Source organism: Nannobrachium achirus (assembly GCF_963921795.1).
Source record: "Nannobrachium achirus genome assembly, chromosome: 14".
NCBI classification, from domain to species: domain Eukaryota; kingdom Metazoa; phylum Chordata; class Actinopteri; order Myctophiformes; family Myctophidae; genus Nannobrachium; species Nannobrachium achirus.
The window spans coordinates 24,012,840-24,029,181 of record NC_137821.1 but is presented as its reverse complement, the minus strand read 5'-3'; the positions used below and the strand labels follow the sequence as shown (position 1 = coordinate 24,029,181).

The 16,342-nt window shown below is 43.8% G+C and overlaps 1 protein-coding gene across 1 annotated transcript in view; it reads right to left on the bottom strand.

Annotated features, from left to right (window-relative positions):
• Window positions 1-16,342, bottom strand: part of serpinh2 (serine (or cysteine) peptidase inhibitor, clade H, member 2) — a gene marked incomplete at both ends in the record, with an annotated part of 153,035 nt that overhangs the window by 79,007 nt on the left and 57,686 nt on the right. Inside the window, 2 exons of the mRNA XM_080741499.1 lie at window positions 590-873; window positions 1,241-1,404. Of these exons, the coding sequence (XP_080597625.1) occupies window positions 590-873; window positions 1,241-1,404 (448 nt within the window). The remainder of the gene's footprint in view (window positions 1-589; window positions 874-1,240; window positions 1,405-16,342) is intronic.

The window sequence follows — 16,342 nt, the reverse complement described above, 5'->3', positions numbered from 1 at the left end:
TAAGCCATTATGATCATCTGTGGGCCAAGAAAGCACCTGTTGACAACAGAGGAAGGGCCCACACATTTGAATTTTAATTAACGTATACATTTAATTTTAGTAAATTTACACTGACCACGCGGCCCAGTTCCCCCAAGGGCCCCTGAGAGCCAAGGGCCCCTGGCAACGGCCCCACCGGCCCAATGGTTAATCCAGCCCTGGACCGAGCACCTAATCAGTAAAAAGCTTTACAACCTAAAAAATCTAGCTTTCATGTATGGTCATTGGGGGGTAGGCGAGTCAGTGCAACGGTAAGTGCTATGGGCTTAGGTGGAGTCTGAAGAGGTGAGTCTTCCAGGCCACGACGGAAGCTAGGGAGTGAGAGTGAGTCTGTCGTATGCGACATCGAGTATATTCCACAGTTTGGGGGCCAGGAGGGCAAATTGTCTGGGATGATTGGATTTTGGACTTTTGTTTTTTTTAGCAAGGGTTCTGTCAGAATCCAAGTGTTAGCTGATCTGAGTGAACGGGTGCGGTTGTAGGGGTTGATCATGCTTTTTTTACGATCACGATAAATGATTATAAATAACGACGATCGTCTCATCCTTACCTTGGAGAAGACGGCCGAGGCGCTGTGGAGGTGGAAGCTGCTCCCGTTGGCCTCCCCGAGGGTCTTCAGCGCCCCAGATAGGAGCTCCTCCTTACCGCCTCCCGTCTCCGAGGAGGGGGTCTTGAGGAGGTCCCGGAGCTGGCTGGAGGTGCTGCCGCCAGAGCCTCTGCCCAGAGCGCCCAGCGAGGACGCCAAGAGCAAGGGGGAGAAAACGGTGTTGTGGGAGTTGGAGGACGTGCGGAGAGCCTGGTACACGCGCAGACCCACCGCCCAGCTGGGGTCCCCTATAGGGTATGGAAGGGACCATAATCGTTATTATCGTTTATCGTGATTAAAAAACACTCACAAATCACAATCCTCCATCATGCAATGGGATCAATTCACCTTTTATTTGCCGAGCTGCATATCTGGTACCATTTAAAGTTTTAAACACTCTATTATTGGTCAAACGGACCTGAGAATAACATTTTTTGTTTCACTCTTTACCAAATCTCTTTGCCTAAAAAGAGCCGATCTACAAGCGATCTGTGAGCTTGTAGATTTGCTATTTTTTGGCAAACGTTTCACCCCAGGATAATGGATGTGGGGGAGGGGGATATTTTGATCAGCGCGATGACATTGTAAATCGATGATGACTCCCATGATCCCTACCTAGGGGTGATGGAGGGCGGGGTGAGGGTGGGGGTGTTGTTGGGGGTGGTGGGCTGCTGGCGGGGGTCTTCTTCCGGGGCGAGGCGGCGTCGCCCCCCAGCGATAGGAGAGCTGGCACAGAGATGATGAGGAGAGAGATGGAGAGCGTGGGGAGCATGGCAGACCTGGAGGAGAGAAACACCATCCAAACTGTTGGCATGTTTACTGGTGAATAGGTTTCCATTTCATCAATATGTTGGCATGTTTACTGGTGAATAGGTTTCCATTTCATCAATATGTTGGCATGTTTACTGGTGAATAGGTTTCCATTTCATCAACATGTTGGCATGTTTACTGGTGAATAGGTTTCCATTTCATCAATATGTTGGCATGTTTACCTGTGGTGTAAATAGGGCTGTCACGATATGACATTTTACATGACGATTAATTGTCACTGAAATAATTGGCGATTAACGATTTAATTGTGTATTTGTCGTTGATAATTACATTTCTGTTTGGCTTTTAGGCTTTGAAGTTGCATTATGGTAGATATGACACATAACCTAAATATACAAATACATTACTGACATATTTGACAACTTACTACTTAAAAAATAACATTGATAGTGGAAATAGCCGATCTACAAGCTCACAACGCGTCGCTCCACTACATTTATTTGAAAACGACTAGTTACTTTGTAGATTTCGATTATTATTATTACAATACATACAAGACCACTTCAGGCCTATAGGTTTAGGCCCTTTGAAAATAGCCGATCAACAGATCTTCAAAAGATTTGTATAATATGATTTGAAAACTTGAAATGGGACATTCTGCATAATGAGTACTTTTACTTTTGGTACTTTAAGTAAATTTTTATACCAATATTTTGAATTCTGGACTTTTACTTATAACAGAATATTTCTACATTGTAGTCTATTATTTATTCATACTTTTATACTAATCAATGTGAGTACTTTTTCCCACCACTGTCACACACAAGAACAAATAAATGCTAGTTTATATTATGCTCACAGCAAAATAAATATCTTACTCGTTAAGCCCCCTTGCAAAGACATTGATTGTTTCAGTTCATGTAATAAAATAGTAGCCTGAGGCCCTGCCTCTGTCTGACAGCATGGTGACTCCCACTCTTATTATTATAGCTCTATGCTCCCACTCTGTTCCTCCCCTGCTCGCTTGTACACAGAACACACGGAAACTTTAAGCTGAAACTAAAAGTCTGACTTCATCATCAGCGTTCTTTTTTTCTAATGGATCACACCCACTGCTGCACCAATACAGTGCGTTGCAATTAACTTCAAGAAAGAAAGAAACAAATGCTTTTTGAGCCTGAACGGATGAAAAGGAAAATGAAGCAAAGCGGTGTTTTGAACACCCCCTCCCACAGCCTACTCTTTGAATTCGCCAAGCCGATGACAGAATAATGACGCTCAACATCTGTTTTCCTACTTTATTATGATATCCGATAAGCCTCTGCAAGGTTGATGTTTACTCCCGACATTACCGTTAATTAATTCAAAGTTCCTTCACTCCAGTCCTCAGCTGCGACGCTGTCCTTGGTTGGCAACTTGGCAGTGATTTTGAGGGGAAGTGTAGTGACACATGCACAGGGACTGACTGACTGACTGACTGCAGTGCTGCGTGGCAGAACGGAGCAGACACACACAAGACGTGTTCACACACATTCTCTGCCCTTTGTGGGAGCGCTTTTCCACAAACTTCCACTCTTCCAGAAGGCTGCTATGGCTGGCTGTGTAGTAGTAAGTTTGTGGGCTATTATAGGCTACTGCCAACTGTCGCTTGACTCGCTTGCCGACAAAATAATTAACCAGGGGCGTCACAAGGGGGGGGGGGGCTTAATTATTTTATACTTTAGCTATTGAGCTGCGAGCTTGTAGATCTGCTATTTTTGAAAAGTCGTGAAAATGTGTGCAGATCTTTGAATATATTTTTAAGCGAACATTTGTAACTCAAATTTTGATTCTGGGCCCTGGAAGTTGGAACTAAATACTTTGAGATGGGGGTCCGTGGCCAAAAATACATCATTTTGGGGGTCTGTCACATGAAAAGGTTTGAGGCCCATCATGCACTGACATAGAAACAGGATAGGAGGATTTGAAATATCCAAAGACACATTTCAAGATTTTTCAAAAATAGAAGATCTACAAGCTTGTACATCTGCTATTTTTCAATAGTTTATACAGCACAAAATAATGCGTAATAATGTGTCTAAATGGGTTAAACCCCTCCCCCTATGAAGAACATTCATGGGGTGCCCGCAGTGAATCCTTGTAGGGCCCAGAATTTGGTGCGACACCCATGAGCGCAATGCGTTGCGCAATGGACTGTAGCTTATTATGATGTTAATGATATGGAATGGATTGTTGAACGTTTTAAATTAACGTTTTCCATTGATGATTGATTGGTTATTAAGTAAAAGCCCAGGACTTAGGCCTATTTCCCTTTGGTCATCCTCTCACAGATAAAACAAACAAACTAAAAAACAAGACGAAAAGAGAAGACATTTAGTCTTTATTTATTGTCTAAAACGCGTGGACTGGAAACTATTAATTATACTGCCTACAGCTACAATTAGCCTACCATCATTAGGCTACTAACATTGTATATTACATCAACCGCGTGTGCGATATTTTTTCCTCTCTCTTTCCTTCTTTTTCTTTCTTCTCCAGCCATGGATGGACGTCAAGCAAGTGGATAAATAAAGTCGAACCTCTCTGGAGGCTCGCAGTCGTGGGTTGTAGTTCTGAAGGCTCCCAAGCGGGGTCGCTAATGGTCTTCTAAGGGCCTATAGGTCGGGTGACCCCATGCGATCTGGTGAAGTCTAGGGCAGGCTCTGCTGTCAGAGAAAAATGGAACAGACCATCCAATCCTAAAGCCTTTATTATTGTATGTCTGACTCCTCTACAACCTTACCCCTCGACCTCAATGTTGTAGCCAACTCCGTTTCTCATTTCATGAAACAATGTTGTAGCCAACTCAGTTTCTCATTTTATGAAACAGGCTATCTCCTTCCCTTAATGGTTCTCATATCTTTTCATGTCAAGTGTGTTTGGCTGCAGACCCCCATCTGAAAAGTATTTTGTGCCGGGGACGATAGGCTACCCCGAGCCATACAAGATTTGAGTTGATTTGAATGTCCCCCATTTTTCAAATTTTCTTCTTTTCTACGCATATCTAAAAGTACACAACGCAATCTTGAGATTGTAGATATTAAAATCCCAGATGCATAATTATACTTCAGGTGGTTAAACTATAAAGTGCATGGTTAAACTTAAATGTTGATGCTATAACTCAGGGGTCTTCAACAGGGGGTCCGGGACCCCTAGGGGGTCCTTAGAGTTACTACAGGTTGGTCCTCCAAATCTCAAATTGTGATAGGATCATTCCTTTAACAACTTGAACCCTCGCGCCCCGGCTATTTTCTGCAAATAGGTTTGGTGTAGAGGTAGAACAGAGCAGACCAAGTACAGAGACAGGTCAAGTTAACTAAAAACACGAATCCAACATAGACCGATGACAGTGCTGTCAAACAAGTCTATGAATCTATCTGTGAAATCGATGAAAATCTGCATCACACATTTATACAATATGTAGTGGGGGTCCCTGCTTCATATCTCTCTCAGCTAAGGGGTCCGTGAAAACGTTGAAGACCCCTGCTATAACTCATTTTACCGGGGACCCGCTGGACCCCCCCCCCCCCCCCACCCTCCACAGACACCACTTTTAAGAACCACTGCTCTGGTAGTGTCTAAAACGTCCCCCCTTAAGTCAAACACGCTATCATCCGCCCCTCACCCAACAGCAACACCACAAAATAAAGAGGACTTGTAACGCCAGGCTTCAGAATAAGGATTATAGTCCAAAATTGTGCTAATCGATACATGTAGAGATAGACTAAGAAGGCCTGGAGAAGGATCAGAGAGGGATATGGTGAGAGATAACTGCTGTAGACCACACAGCGCTCGGCAATCAGGCCGAACATGACAGCTTGTAGAACCAACCAATTATTTACCCCAGCCAAATCAATAGAGCCTCTCTCCCAGAGATAGCCATCAGCAGCACTATCTGGAGCGCACTCACACACACACACACACACACACACACACACACACACACACGCACACACACACACACACGCGCGCGCACACACGCACGCACGCACGCACACGCACACACACATGCACACACGCGCACGCACGCGCACACACACACACACGCACGCACGCACGCACGCACGCACGCATGCACACATATGCATGCACACATATGCATGCACCCACACACACACACACACACACACACACACACACACACGTGTGTGTTACTAACTACTGTATACTTGTGAGGACATCAGCATTATGTTTTTCACTGAAAGCCATTTTGATCATTTTGTGCCATTTTCCGCCCCAAAACCGTTACACTGAAAATAGTATAGATCTAGAAGTTCACACAATGCTGCGACACGTTGTGAGTCGTGAGCTTATGTAGATCTGCTATTTGTGGTGCGTTGACACCGGAATGCAACTAAGTATGATGAATCAGGCATGACTCTAACCTCATCTCATAAATCTAACCCCTAAATGCCTATACTGCAGTAGGTCAGCCTGAATATCTTCCTAATTGTCTCTAAAAAACATTTTTTTAACCATACAACCACATTTTTTCGTCCTCACAATACCTCTAATATTTCTCAAATTCTACAATACTTGTGGGGACTTTTGGCTCTCATACTGTAAGTACTGTTCTATAAGTACACACACACACACACACACACACACACACACACACACACACGCACGCACACACGCACACACGCACACATGCGCGCAACACCAAGAATGCTGTGCATGGCTGTTCTCTGAATCTCTGTTCTCTCTCTCTCTCTCAGGGACAGGTCTCTCTCTCTCTCACGCACACACGCACGCACGCACACACACACACACACACACACACACACACACACACACACACACACACACACACACACACACACACACACACACACACACACACACACACACACACACACTTCTCTCTCTCTCTCTCTCTCGTAAACACTTGTTATGAGAGTTCCTTGAGAATAAACCATACATCATCTCATTAGAGCACATCACACAGGAAAATGGGACGCACAGGAGCTGCACGCCAAGACACACATCCTCTGTTCTGTCTGCTACAGTCTGCTCCTAGTAGCACACCATAGATGTTTATGAACTAAATCTAATCCAAACACTTTTCATTTATGTATTTTTATATATATATATTTTTGGAGCTGTGTGGAACACAAGCTCCCTATACGTGGCCGTGTGTGTGGGTCTGTCTCCGTCCGTGTCTGTAGCCTCAAAGTTTGGCACGCTACTCCTCCCACAGTTTTTGCACCACACACTCGCGCCATATGTCAAATCGACCGGCTTACTCGGGAATCGTGTGCTAGTAACTTGCTAAGAGAAAGGTTCTATAGTTTAATTGATATTAATTTATTAGTGAATTAATTTTCCCCATTGACTTATAATGGGAATTGCAAAAACTCACATTCAAGTATTTTTCTCTCGTAAACCATAGGAGCTACAGTTTCAAACCTCGGAGAGGAGATTCATAATGATTTTAAGAAAGAATCCAAAAATAATTACATCACTCGGCCTCATGGTGGCGCTATAACGGGCCACTTTGCGTTTTGCCCCGTAACTCTTGAACCGTAGATCGGAAAATTAAAATTCTTTTTTCCCTGGATTCCTTGGGTCAAGACGCATCTCCCCATATAGGCCACGCCCATTTGCGCCAGGATAGATTTTCCGCCATCTTGAGTTTTCTCCAAAACACACTTTTTGCACCTTTTCCTACATACTTTCTTCAAATGTCACAAAAATCGGTACACATGATCCTGGGTGACCAGAGAGGTGCTACACACACACACACACACACACACACACACACACACACACACACACACACACACACACACACACACACACACACACACACACACAGCTCCACTTCGAACAGAGGTTCGATTTTTTTCTTGATCTTAGAACAGGAGTCTTCAACGTTTTCAGGCCAAGGACCCCTTAGTTGAGAGAGAGAGATGAAGCAGGGACCCCCAGGCCAGATTCCATATAGTTTCATCGTTTGACAGCATAATCATCAGTGTATTTTGGATTCATATCAATTTGTGTTATCACATATGTAACACTTGAGCCGTCAATATAAACTTGACCTTTCACTCTGTACTTAGTCTGCTCTTTTTCCCCTCTTTCTCTTCACCAAAAATAGCCGATCTACAAGCTCACAACGCCTCGCAAGCGCGAGGCGTTGTGAGCTTGTAGATCTGCTATTTTTGGCTAAAGTTCTCAGAATATGGACGTTAGGGTAAAAGTGGTTAATGTAAATAAAGGTTTCTATCAAACAAAGATTTGGAGGAACCCCTGTAGTAACATTGAGGACCCCCTAGGGGTCCCGGACCCCCTGTTGAAGACCCCGTCTTAGAAGAAGGGCTGGGCAATTAACCAAAAAGATATAGTTACTAGTATAGAATTACAAGGTTCATGCCACTATGAGGCCCTCCAGTCCACACCTATATGTCACACTGGCGACCGATATGTCTCAGTCATAGTGTCGGGAGGGCTTTTTCAAAGACACACACTTGTCGAACTGAATTCACAATAGCCATACCGACGGCTATTATTCCAAACGTAGGAGACGGTGTTTGAAGGAGCGCTTCTTTTCCGTTCACGCGCGCCGAGGTTAGGGTTAGGTTTAGGCATAGTTTTACTGAGGTTAAGGTTAGGGTTAGGGTTAGAGTTAAGCATAGTTTTACTGAGGTTAAGGTTAGGGTTAGAGTTAGAGTTAGGCACAGTTTTACTGAGGTTAAGATTAGGGTTAGGGTTAGAGTTAGGCATAGTTTTACTGAGGTTAAGGTTAGGGTTAGGGTTAGAGTTAGGCATAGCTTTTTGGGTTAGGTTTAGGCATAGAGGTTAACATTCACACCCGCGCAGTCCAAGTGACCACAGCCGAGCGCTCCAGACCTCCGCTCCAGCCAATCACAAGCCGCGCCTTCTAATTTATGTAACCCCGTCTCCTATGGTAGGAATACTCGCATACCGACGGACAACCCAACAACAAAACACCCACGCGTATCCTCTCTGAACCCGCTAATGATGACAAGGCCACCCTGCGACGCGGCCGGAGAGTCGTGCTGGCCATGCGTGTGATCAGTGGGCGCGTGGGATGCCCTGTTCCACGTGAGAGGTCTAACCCCCCCCCCACAGGGGCCCCCAGGGGCCTTTCAGAGAGCCACACCGCAGCCAGCGTAATGAGCGCATTAAAGTGCAGGTGATTCATAATAAGCCCCGGTCCGCCGCGCTACGCCCAAACGAGTCCCCGGGGGAAACAACGCGGGGAACCCGAGATGCATCTCAGTTGCGGCGGCGGTGCCGCGTGTTCTTCTGGGATTTCTCTGGCACACAGGGGAGCTGCACTTTAGCCACAATGCACGGTCACACCCCCCACTTTGTACACGCCACCCGCCCCGAGGGACCTCACCCGCTGAGCCTAATTTATGCTCCGTTGTAAGTCCGTGTCGCGGCCCAACAACAGCCGACCTACAAGTTCACCATGCGTCGCGGACGTGCCGCGTTGTGAGCTTGTAGGTCGGCTATTGTCGGCGAGCGACACCGTCATGCGGTGAAGTATAAACCAAGCTTTACTCAAGCTCTTACACCTCACCCCTGACCTTCGCCTCGGGGGGGTTTTGTCCAATTTCTGGCTCCAGATTTCATTGTCCTGGGAGGTACACAGGGCACACAACCCAGTGTTATCAGTTTATGTGGCTGTTAGCCACCGTTGGTTGGCTAGTAGCTGGAATTAAATGCCCTTAGCGCAGAAGGCTTGGCAGCAGAATCAACACCTCACAATGGAAGGAGATTGCCGGCACTGCAAACAAGGCCTAAAGCCAGACAACAGGACCTAGATACATCTTCTAGCTTGCCACCAGAGAGTAGCCCATGCACGCTGTTTTCTGTAAACATGCCTTTTCTTTCTCCTGGTATTGATGATGATTTGTATAGTATAGTATATTTTGTAAGTCTTACTGAATGAATTGATTACATAGGACCACAGGCCATCAAGGCTTTTCTTTCTTTCTTTCTTTCTTTCTTTCTTTCTTTCTTTCTTCATAAAGTCACTCCCCTGGTAAACACCCTGTGTGTTTGAGCTCGACACTAGTGCTTTTTAGGTTATCATCCAGGGACGTAAAGATGAAAACACAACGAATATCAAGTGTTTAATGGACAGGCCTTTAAGTTAAGGCAGGGGTCGGCAACCCAAAATGTTGAAAGAGCCATATTGGACCAAAAAAACCCAAAACAAATCTGTCTGGAGCCGCAAAAAATTATAATAGCCTTATAAATCGTTGTTGTCGGGTGGAAACCTTGTATGTCCAAAACTTCGTTTTGTATTTATCATTTAAAAAATGAACTAAACTAGTGAAAACAGCCGATCTACAAGCACACAACGCCTCGCACCGCGAGGCGTTGTGTGCTTGTAGATCTGCTGTTTTCACTACTTTTGTTGTGCGTCTTGTATGATGAAGCAGGACTTTACTTTTGAAACAAATTTGAAAGTTGGAGATACAAGGTTTCTGCCCGACAGTGACGATAAAAAAATTGTTAAAACAAAAAATACAATTTTTCCCCCCATCTTTTTTTCTTTTTCATACATTTTTTAAAAAGCTCCAGGGAGCCACTAGGGTGGCGCTAAAGAGCCGCATGCGGTTCTAGAGCCACGGGTTGCTGACCCCCGAGTTAAGGCATGAGAGCTGGTACTTCAAGACAATCAAAATACAGCCCTAAGAGTTACAAGTAGTTTGCACGAGTGTTGTGCACCAAAACTATCTGATCTACAAGTCCACGATGCATCGCAGCGTGGCACACATTTAAGTATTAACAACTTCTCTTATGTGAGGACTGCGGGGAAAATTGTCCTCACAATAATGTCAGTTTTCCCAATTCTACTGTATTTGTGTGTAAATGTGGCCCTCACATGTATAGCAATACAAGTACACACACTCACACACACACACACACACACACACACACACACACACACACACACACACACACACACACACACACACACACACACACACACACACACACACACACTTCTCTTCTCTTCTCTTCTCCATCTCCCTTCCACATCGCTGCATTCATCACCGTCCCACTCTCCTCTTGTCCTTAGTCCTTCAGAGTGGTTATTTGACTGAGTCACCTCATTAGCCTGGCATAACCCTTCCACTCTGCGGAGACGCACCGCTCTATCACTCACCACCACTTCTCTCCATCCTCTGTGTGTGAGGAGGACACATAGTCCTCTCTGCTCTCCCCACCTCCTCCACTCACCAGGGGTGTCGCATCAAATTCTGGGCCCTGGGTACTTTAACTATTGAAAAATAGCACATCTACAAGCTCGCGGCACTTGTAGATCTGTTATTTTTTGTACTGTACATATACCTACTGACTGTACTTGGTAGAATATTGGCATATAAATGTCCATGTCCTCAGCATAACTCAGAGCAAGTAATCAAATATTTACCGAGTTCATGTCTCAAAACGAGTTCACCAAACATTATCAGAGGATCTACTGTATGATATACGACATGATTTATGATCATATTATCAGAGAATAATATCAAATATCACAAACTCAAGCCATGTGGTTTTCCTGTGAGTTATCTGAATGAAGTAAGGACATTTCTGTGAGCAATTGCCATTCTTTCTATCTTTTATCTTTCTCTTTCTCATTCAAGAGCCATATTTGCAATGCTCTGGAAGCCTTTCCACTATTCATTTCCATTTCCAAGATGCATAACATGTGTTTGTGAGAATAATTCCAAATGACAACATAGGCACCGTTTATTCACTGTAACATTAGTTGGATTTCCAGCATTTAAAGTGATCAGTTATCCTGTCTTTAACTCGGAGAGAGTCCGAGAAGTGACCCTTACAGATCTGTTTTTACTCTCACTGGACTCTGAGGAGTTCTGCTGGGTACGAATGCATAAAAATGTCCTCCCACCGTAATCGCTCTCTCCCCCTCTCTGTCTCTCTCTCTCTCACTCGCTCTCCATCTCTCTCCCCCAGGGACGTGCTGGCCATTGGGAAAAGCGGGACAACTCCCGAACGGCCGGTTCATTCCCGGCCGGTCCAGGCCGGCCATTAAGAAAAAATTAAAAATTAAATGTCGGCCTTCGTTCCATTTTGGGGGCTAGGCGGCCAACAAAGTAAAGTCACTGTCGGGCATCTCTCGTATCTCCAAGTTTCAAATATGTACATTTTTCGCAAAGCAAAGCTTCATCATACAAGGCTGTCGCACAAAAGTAGTGAAAACAGCAGATCTACAAGCACACAACGCCTCGCGGTGCGAGGCGTTGTGTGCTTGTAGATCGGCTGTTTTCACTAGTTTAAATAATTTAAACAGTTTTGGACATACAAGGTTTCCACCCGACAATGACGAAATATAACTCATGTAATTGGCCCACTGGCTTGTCACTTGTCATGATCTGAAATGGCAAATCTTTGAGTAGCAGCAGCGCTATAGAGAGAGATCTCTCTCCATAGCGCGCAATGAGGGCCTCTACAACTCTTTTTCCCGGGCTGAATCAGGGGCCCAGCACGTCCCTGCTCTCCCCCCTGCTTCCTCATGGCAGGGTTTGTTGGAGTGTTTTCAGAACAAACAGAAGTAACATGTGAGCCTGGGCTCTAGGTCTGGTCCGCTTGTCGGTCCATCTGTCTGTGGGTCTGTCGCCGGTTCTGGACCATTACAGCCACCAGGGAGCTGGGTCCAGTCCACTGCTTCTCACAGTGGGGTTCGGGGACCCCCCCTGGGGTCATTGAGGCGGTTCCAGGGGGGTCCCCAGCTAAATGATTCATAGTTATATAGGAACCAAAGAGACCTGTACAGGGCTGTAACTCTGAGAGTATTACAAATGGAACTGAATGGACCCGTATACTCTCAGAGTTATGAGGGTCCGTGTCCGTGACCTAACGCATACCAAACAGTAGTACAATTCTGAGGTACGTTTCTGAACTTTACTTTACACTTTTCGACACTTAATACTTCCACACCACTATGTCTCAAACATACTTTTTACTCGATTATTTTGAAACTTTAGTTACTAGATACTTTTCATTATAACCGCTGTTCTATTAGACCGAATCATCATGACATCACCACAACCAAAAACAGTATTTGAGTATTTCTGGGTCAATAACGCCAACCACTTCGCATTGTGGCAGTATTATTCATTAACCATATTTTTGAAAGAACGGGACACTTTTGATATTGTTATTGCCTATTAGAAATATATTATTTTATATAATAAGAAAGAATGAATGATTGATAGGAACCAAATGGACCCTTTAAAGGTATAATGAGTGTGCACACATTTGTACACTCTTTGGAGTTATGGGGGTCGGTGGCCTAATCTAATGCATACCGAGCTGGGAGTCCTCGAAATTAAAAAAGTTTGAGAATGACTGGTTTAGGACGTATCCTGGACGTCCGTCCAGGGTACGTCCTAAACCAGTCATTCTCAGACCTTTTCATTTCAAGGACCCTTCACCCTTCCTTCTATTGTGGTCCCCACTCCCCACTGACTAGGGTTCTCCGCTGGAATTTGAAAGGTCTGCCCCCGTAAAGCTGTTTATAGGCCTAACATTTACTTTAATGCACAACCCTGGCTTCGATGCTGGCCTTTTTGAATAGCCCCTACACAGCCTTATAAAAACGGAGACAAAGGAATACCCAAACTTTTAACCTGAACGCTTTTCAAAGATTTGCAATTTGCTACTCGGGCCAGTAATGGTGGAAAGTAACTGAGTAAATAAAAAATGTACTCAAGTACTTTACTCTTTGAGTTGCTTTATTTGCAGTGGTGAAAAATTGTGGTCAAAATGAGTAAAAGTACAAAAGTATAGGCATCAAAATGAACTTAAAGTACCAAAAGTAGAAAGTACTCATTATGCAGAAGGTCCCATTTAACAAGTTTTCAAAAGTCTAAATTGTATAAAAAATCTTTTGAAAATAGCAGTCTCAAAATTGTAGAACGCCTATTTTCGAATGGCCAAAATGTATAATGTTTTGTGTTTGTGATTTGTGTTATGTTTTGTAATAACAATCAAAATCTACAAAGTAACTAAAGTTTTCAAATAATTGTTGTAAAAGTACAATATTTGCCTCTGAGATGTAGTGGAGTAGCAGTAAAAGTACTGGAAATTGGAAATACTCCAGTAAAGTAAAAAATACCTTTAATTGTATCACCCCCAAAATGACTTTTTTTCTATTGATTAGTCACGCCATGGAGAGTAGTAATATTTTTAGTTTTTTGTCGCATTCCTAAGACAAAAATGTGATAAAAGTAAATGTACCGCCATTCGTTCCGGATGGGGACTCGTTTCGAAACGGGTCCCCATCCGGAATCAATGGGGGTAAATTTACTCGAATTACATTTTTGTCTTAACTCTCATACTGCCAGATTATTTATTTATTTATTGGGTCTGGTGCCATCAAAAAGCGGCTTACCTTTGCGACGTTATAGTAGATAGACAGACAGACATTTATTTATTTATTTTTATTTTTTTGGGTTGTGCAATAGTGCACTTTGGTCTGCCAGGCAGCAGAGGGCGGCGTCATGCGAGAATGAATGTGAATTGTCCTGCTATGTGTTGCCGTACATTCAGAGCAGTCACTGGCTACAGAGCCTTACAGCCAGAGGAAATCAACAAGGAAGTGAATTGTTCTCCGTTGATCTAACGCATAATGGATTTTTTACACCATCACCGCGGAAAATGTGTTTACAGTAGACGGCCGCGCGACCCCTCATCAGCTTACAGTCATCAGACGAACGAACCGAACGAGCGCCGTATTGGCGGAGAGGTCTTGCGCAATCGGGCGAACGTGAACGTTCGAAGCGGTGGGAGAGTTAAGAATGTGACAAAAACCAATAAATATTATTGAACTCTACTCTCCATGGCGTGACTAATCAATAGAAAAAAAGTCATTTTGGGGGTGAACTACTCCTTTAAGTACAGTACTTGAGTAAATGTAGGCTATACTTAATTACTTTACACCACTGTTTACTTTACTTGAGTATTTACATGTTTTCTACTACTACTTCTACACTACACCTCCAGAGGCAGATATCGTACGTTTTACTCCACTGCAATAATTCGACAGCTTCAGTTACTTTGTAGAGAAACAGCATCCGTATTCTGGGAAACCAGAAAAGAAAAGAAAAACTAGCATGAAGCCCTGCGGGACTCCGGTCAACCATATAGGGTTTAAGTGGTTAAGTAAAATGTGGTTACAGTAAAATGTTCAGCACAGGCCTTTTTACTTGTGCCTGAGTCGTTCTGTATTGTGGGTACTGATACGTGTACTTAAGGCATTAATACCGGAAATGCATATGTGTGTCACGTAACCACTTTAACCATTATTTTTGTATACTTTGGCTATTCAAAAATAGCAGATCTACAAGCTCATAGCTATGAGCTTGTAGATCTGCTATTTTTTTTATGTGAAAATGTGTGAAAATCTTTGAATATATATACAGTAGGGCTGTATTTTGATTGTCTTAAGTAGCAGCTCTTATGCGTTAACTTAAAGGCCTGTCCGTACTATACTGTCTCCGACCACCGAACCTTTCGTCGGAGAGTTTCTGACTTTCCAATGATCAGCTTTCCGAACTCTAATTCGGGGTAATGCTTTCCAGAAGATGTGAGTGACGTCTTTTGTAGTTGAACCGGACCTTTCCGACGAAAAGTTCGGTGGTCGGATACAGTATGGACAGGCCTTTAAGTTAAGGCATAAGATCTGGTACTTAAGACAATCAAAATAGAGCCCTATAATATTCTTATATATCGTCGTTGTCGGGTGGAAACCTCGTATCTCCAAGTTTCAAATTTGTATGTTCTTTTGCAAAGCAAAGCCCTGCTTCATCGTACAAGGCCGTCTCACAAAAGTAGTGAAAACAGCAGATCTACAAGCACACAACGCCTCGCGGTGCGAGGCGTTGTGTGCTTGTAGATCGGCTGTTTTCACTAATTTAAATCATTTTCAAAATGAAAAATGCAAAACAAACGGTTTTGGACATACAAGGTTTTCACCTGACAACGACGATATTCTTATATATAATATTCTTTTAAAGCAAACATTTAACAAAATATTTTGAGATGGGGGTCCGTGGTCAAATACTTATAATTCTAGGGGTCATTGACAATAAAAACCTTGAACACCACAATATACGTTTTTCAGAAAACCATTAGGATTTTGCAGACATTTTTAGGTATTTTTCAGGTCTAAGTGGGTTAAGTAAAAAAGAAAAATCGGAGTATGCTTCTTCCAGCATGGTGTGTCGGCCAGAGAGAAAGTGTGAACCGAGTCCAACTTCTAGCCGTGAGTGACGGGTCCGCCGGTGGCGCCCGTCCCAGTCCGGCTTGATCCTCTCCAATCAGTGTGGGGGATCTGGGGTTGTGGAACTGCAGCTCTGCTCCGGATGAGCCGCCAAGGCACCGAACCAAGACAGAGGGAGGGATGGATGGATGGAGTGTGGGAAGAGAAGGAAGAGTGGAGAGGAGATAATGAACAGGGAGGGGGGAGAGAGAGAGAGAGGGGATATGGGTTCAACACGGCAGACAGTCCATATACGCACGCATGCATGTACGCACGCACACACACACACATATTACATATACTTGTGAGGCCATCAACATGTTAGGACAGACATTGTATAAATGCCAATTCTAAAAAAAGATTGGGACATTTTTAACCCAGCAAAAAATGCCCTGAAATGCCCCGATTAAATTAAGGAAAGAAGAAAATCTACCCTGAATTGTCTCATGTCACGCAAATAAATCTGCCAATGGGGTAAGCATTTTCTTTCTTGCTTAGAATTCTTAAAACTAGCAACAAATTCCTTCAAATGAGACCAAAAATCAAGGATTTCTTTACTTTTTGAAAATCAGTTGTATAACTCTAAAGCCTGAGTACATTTTTAATCGCGTGCTAGTGTCGAAAATAGCCAT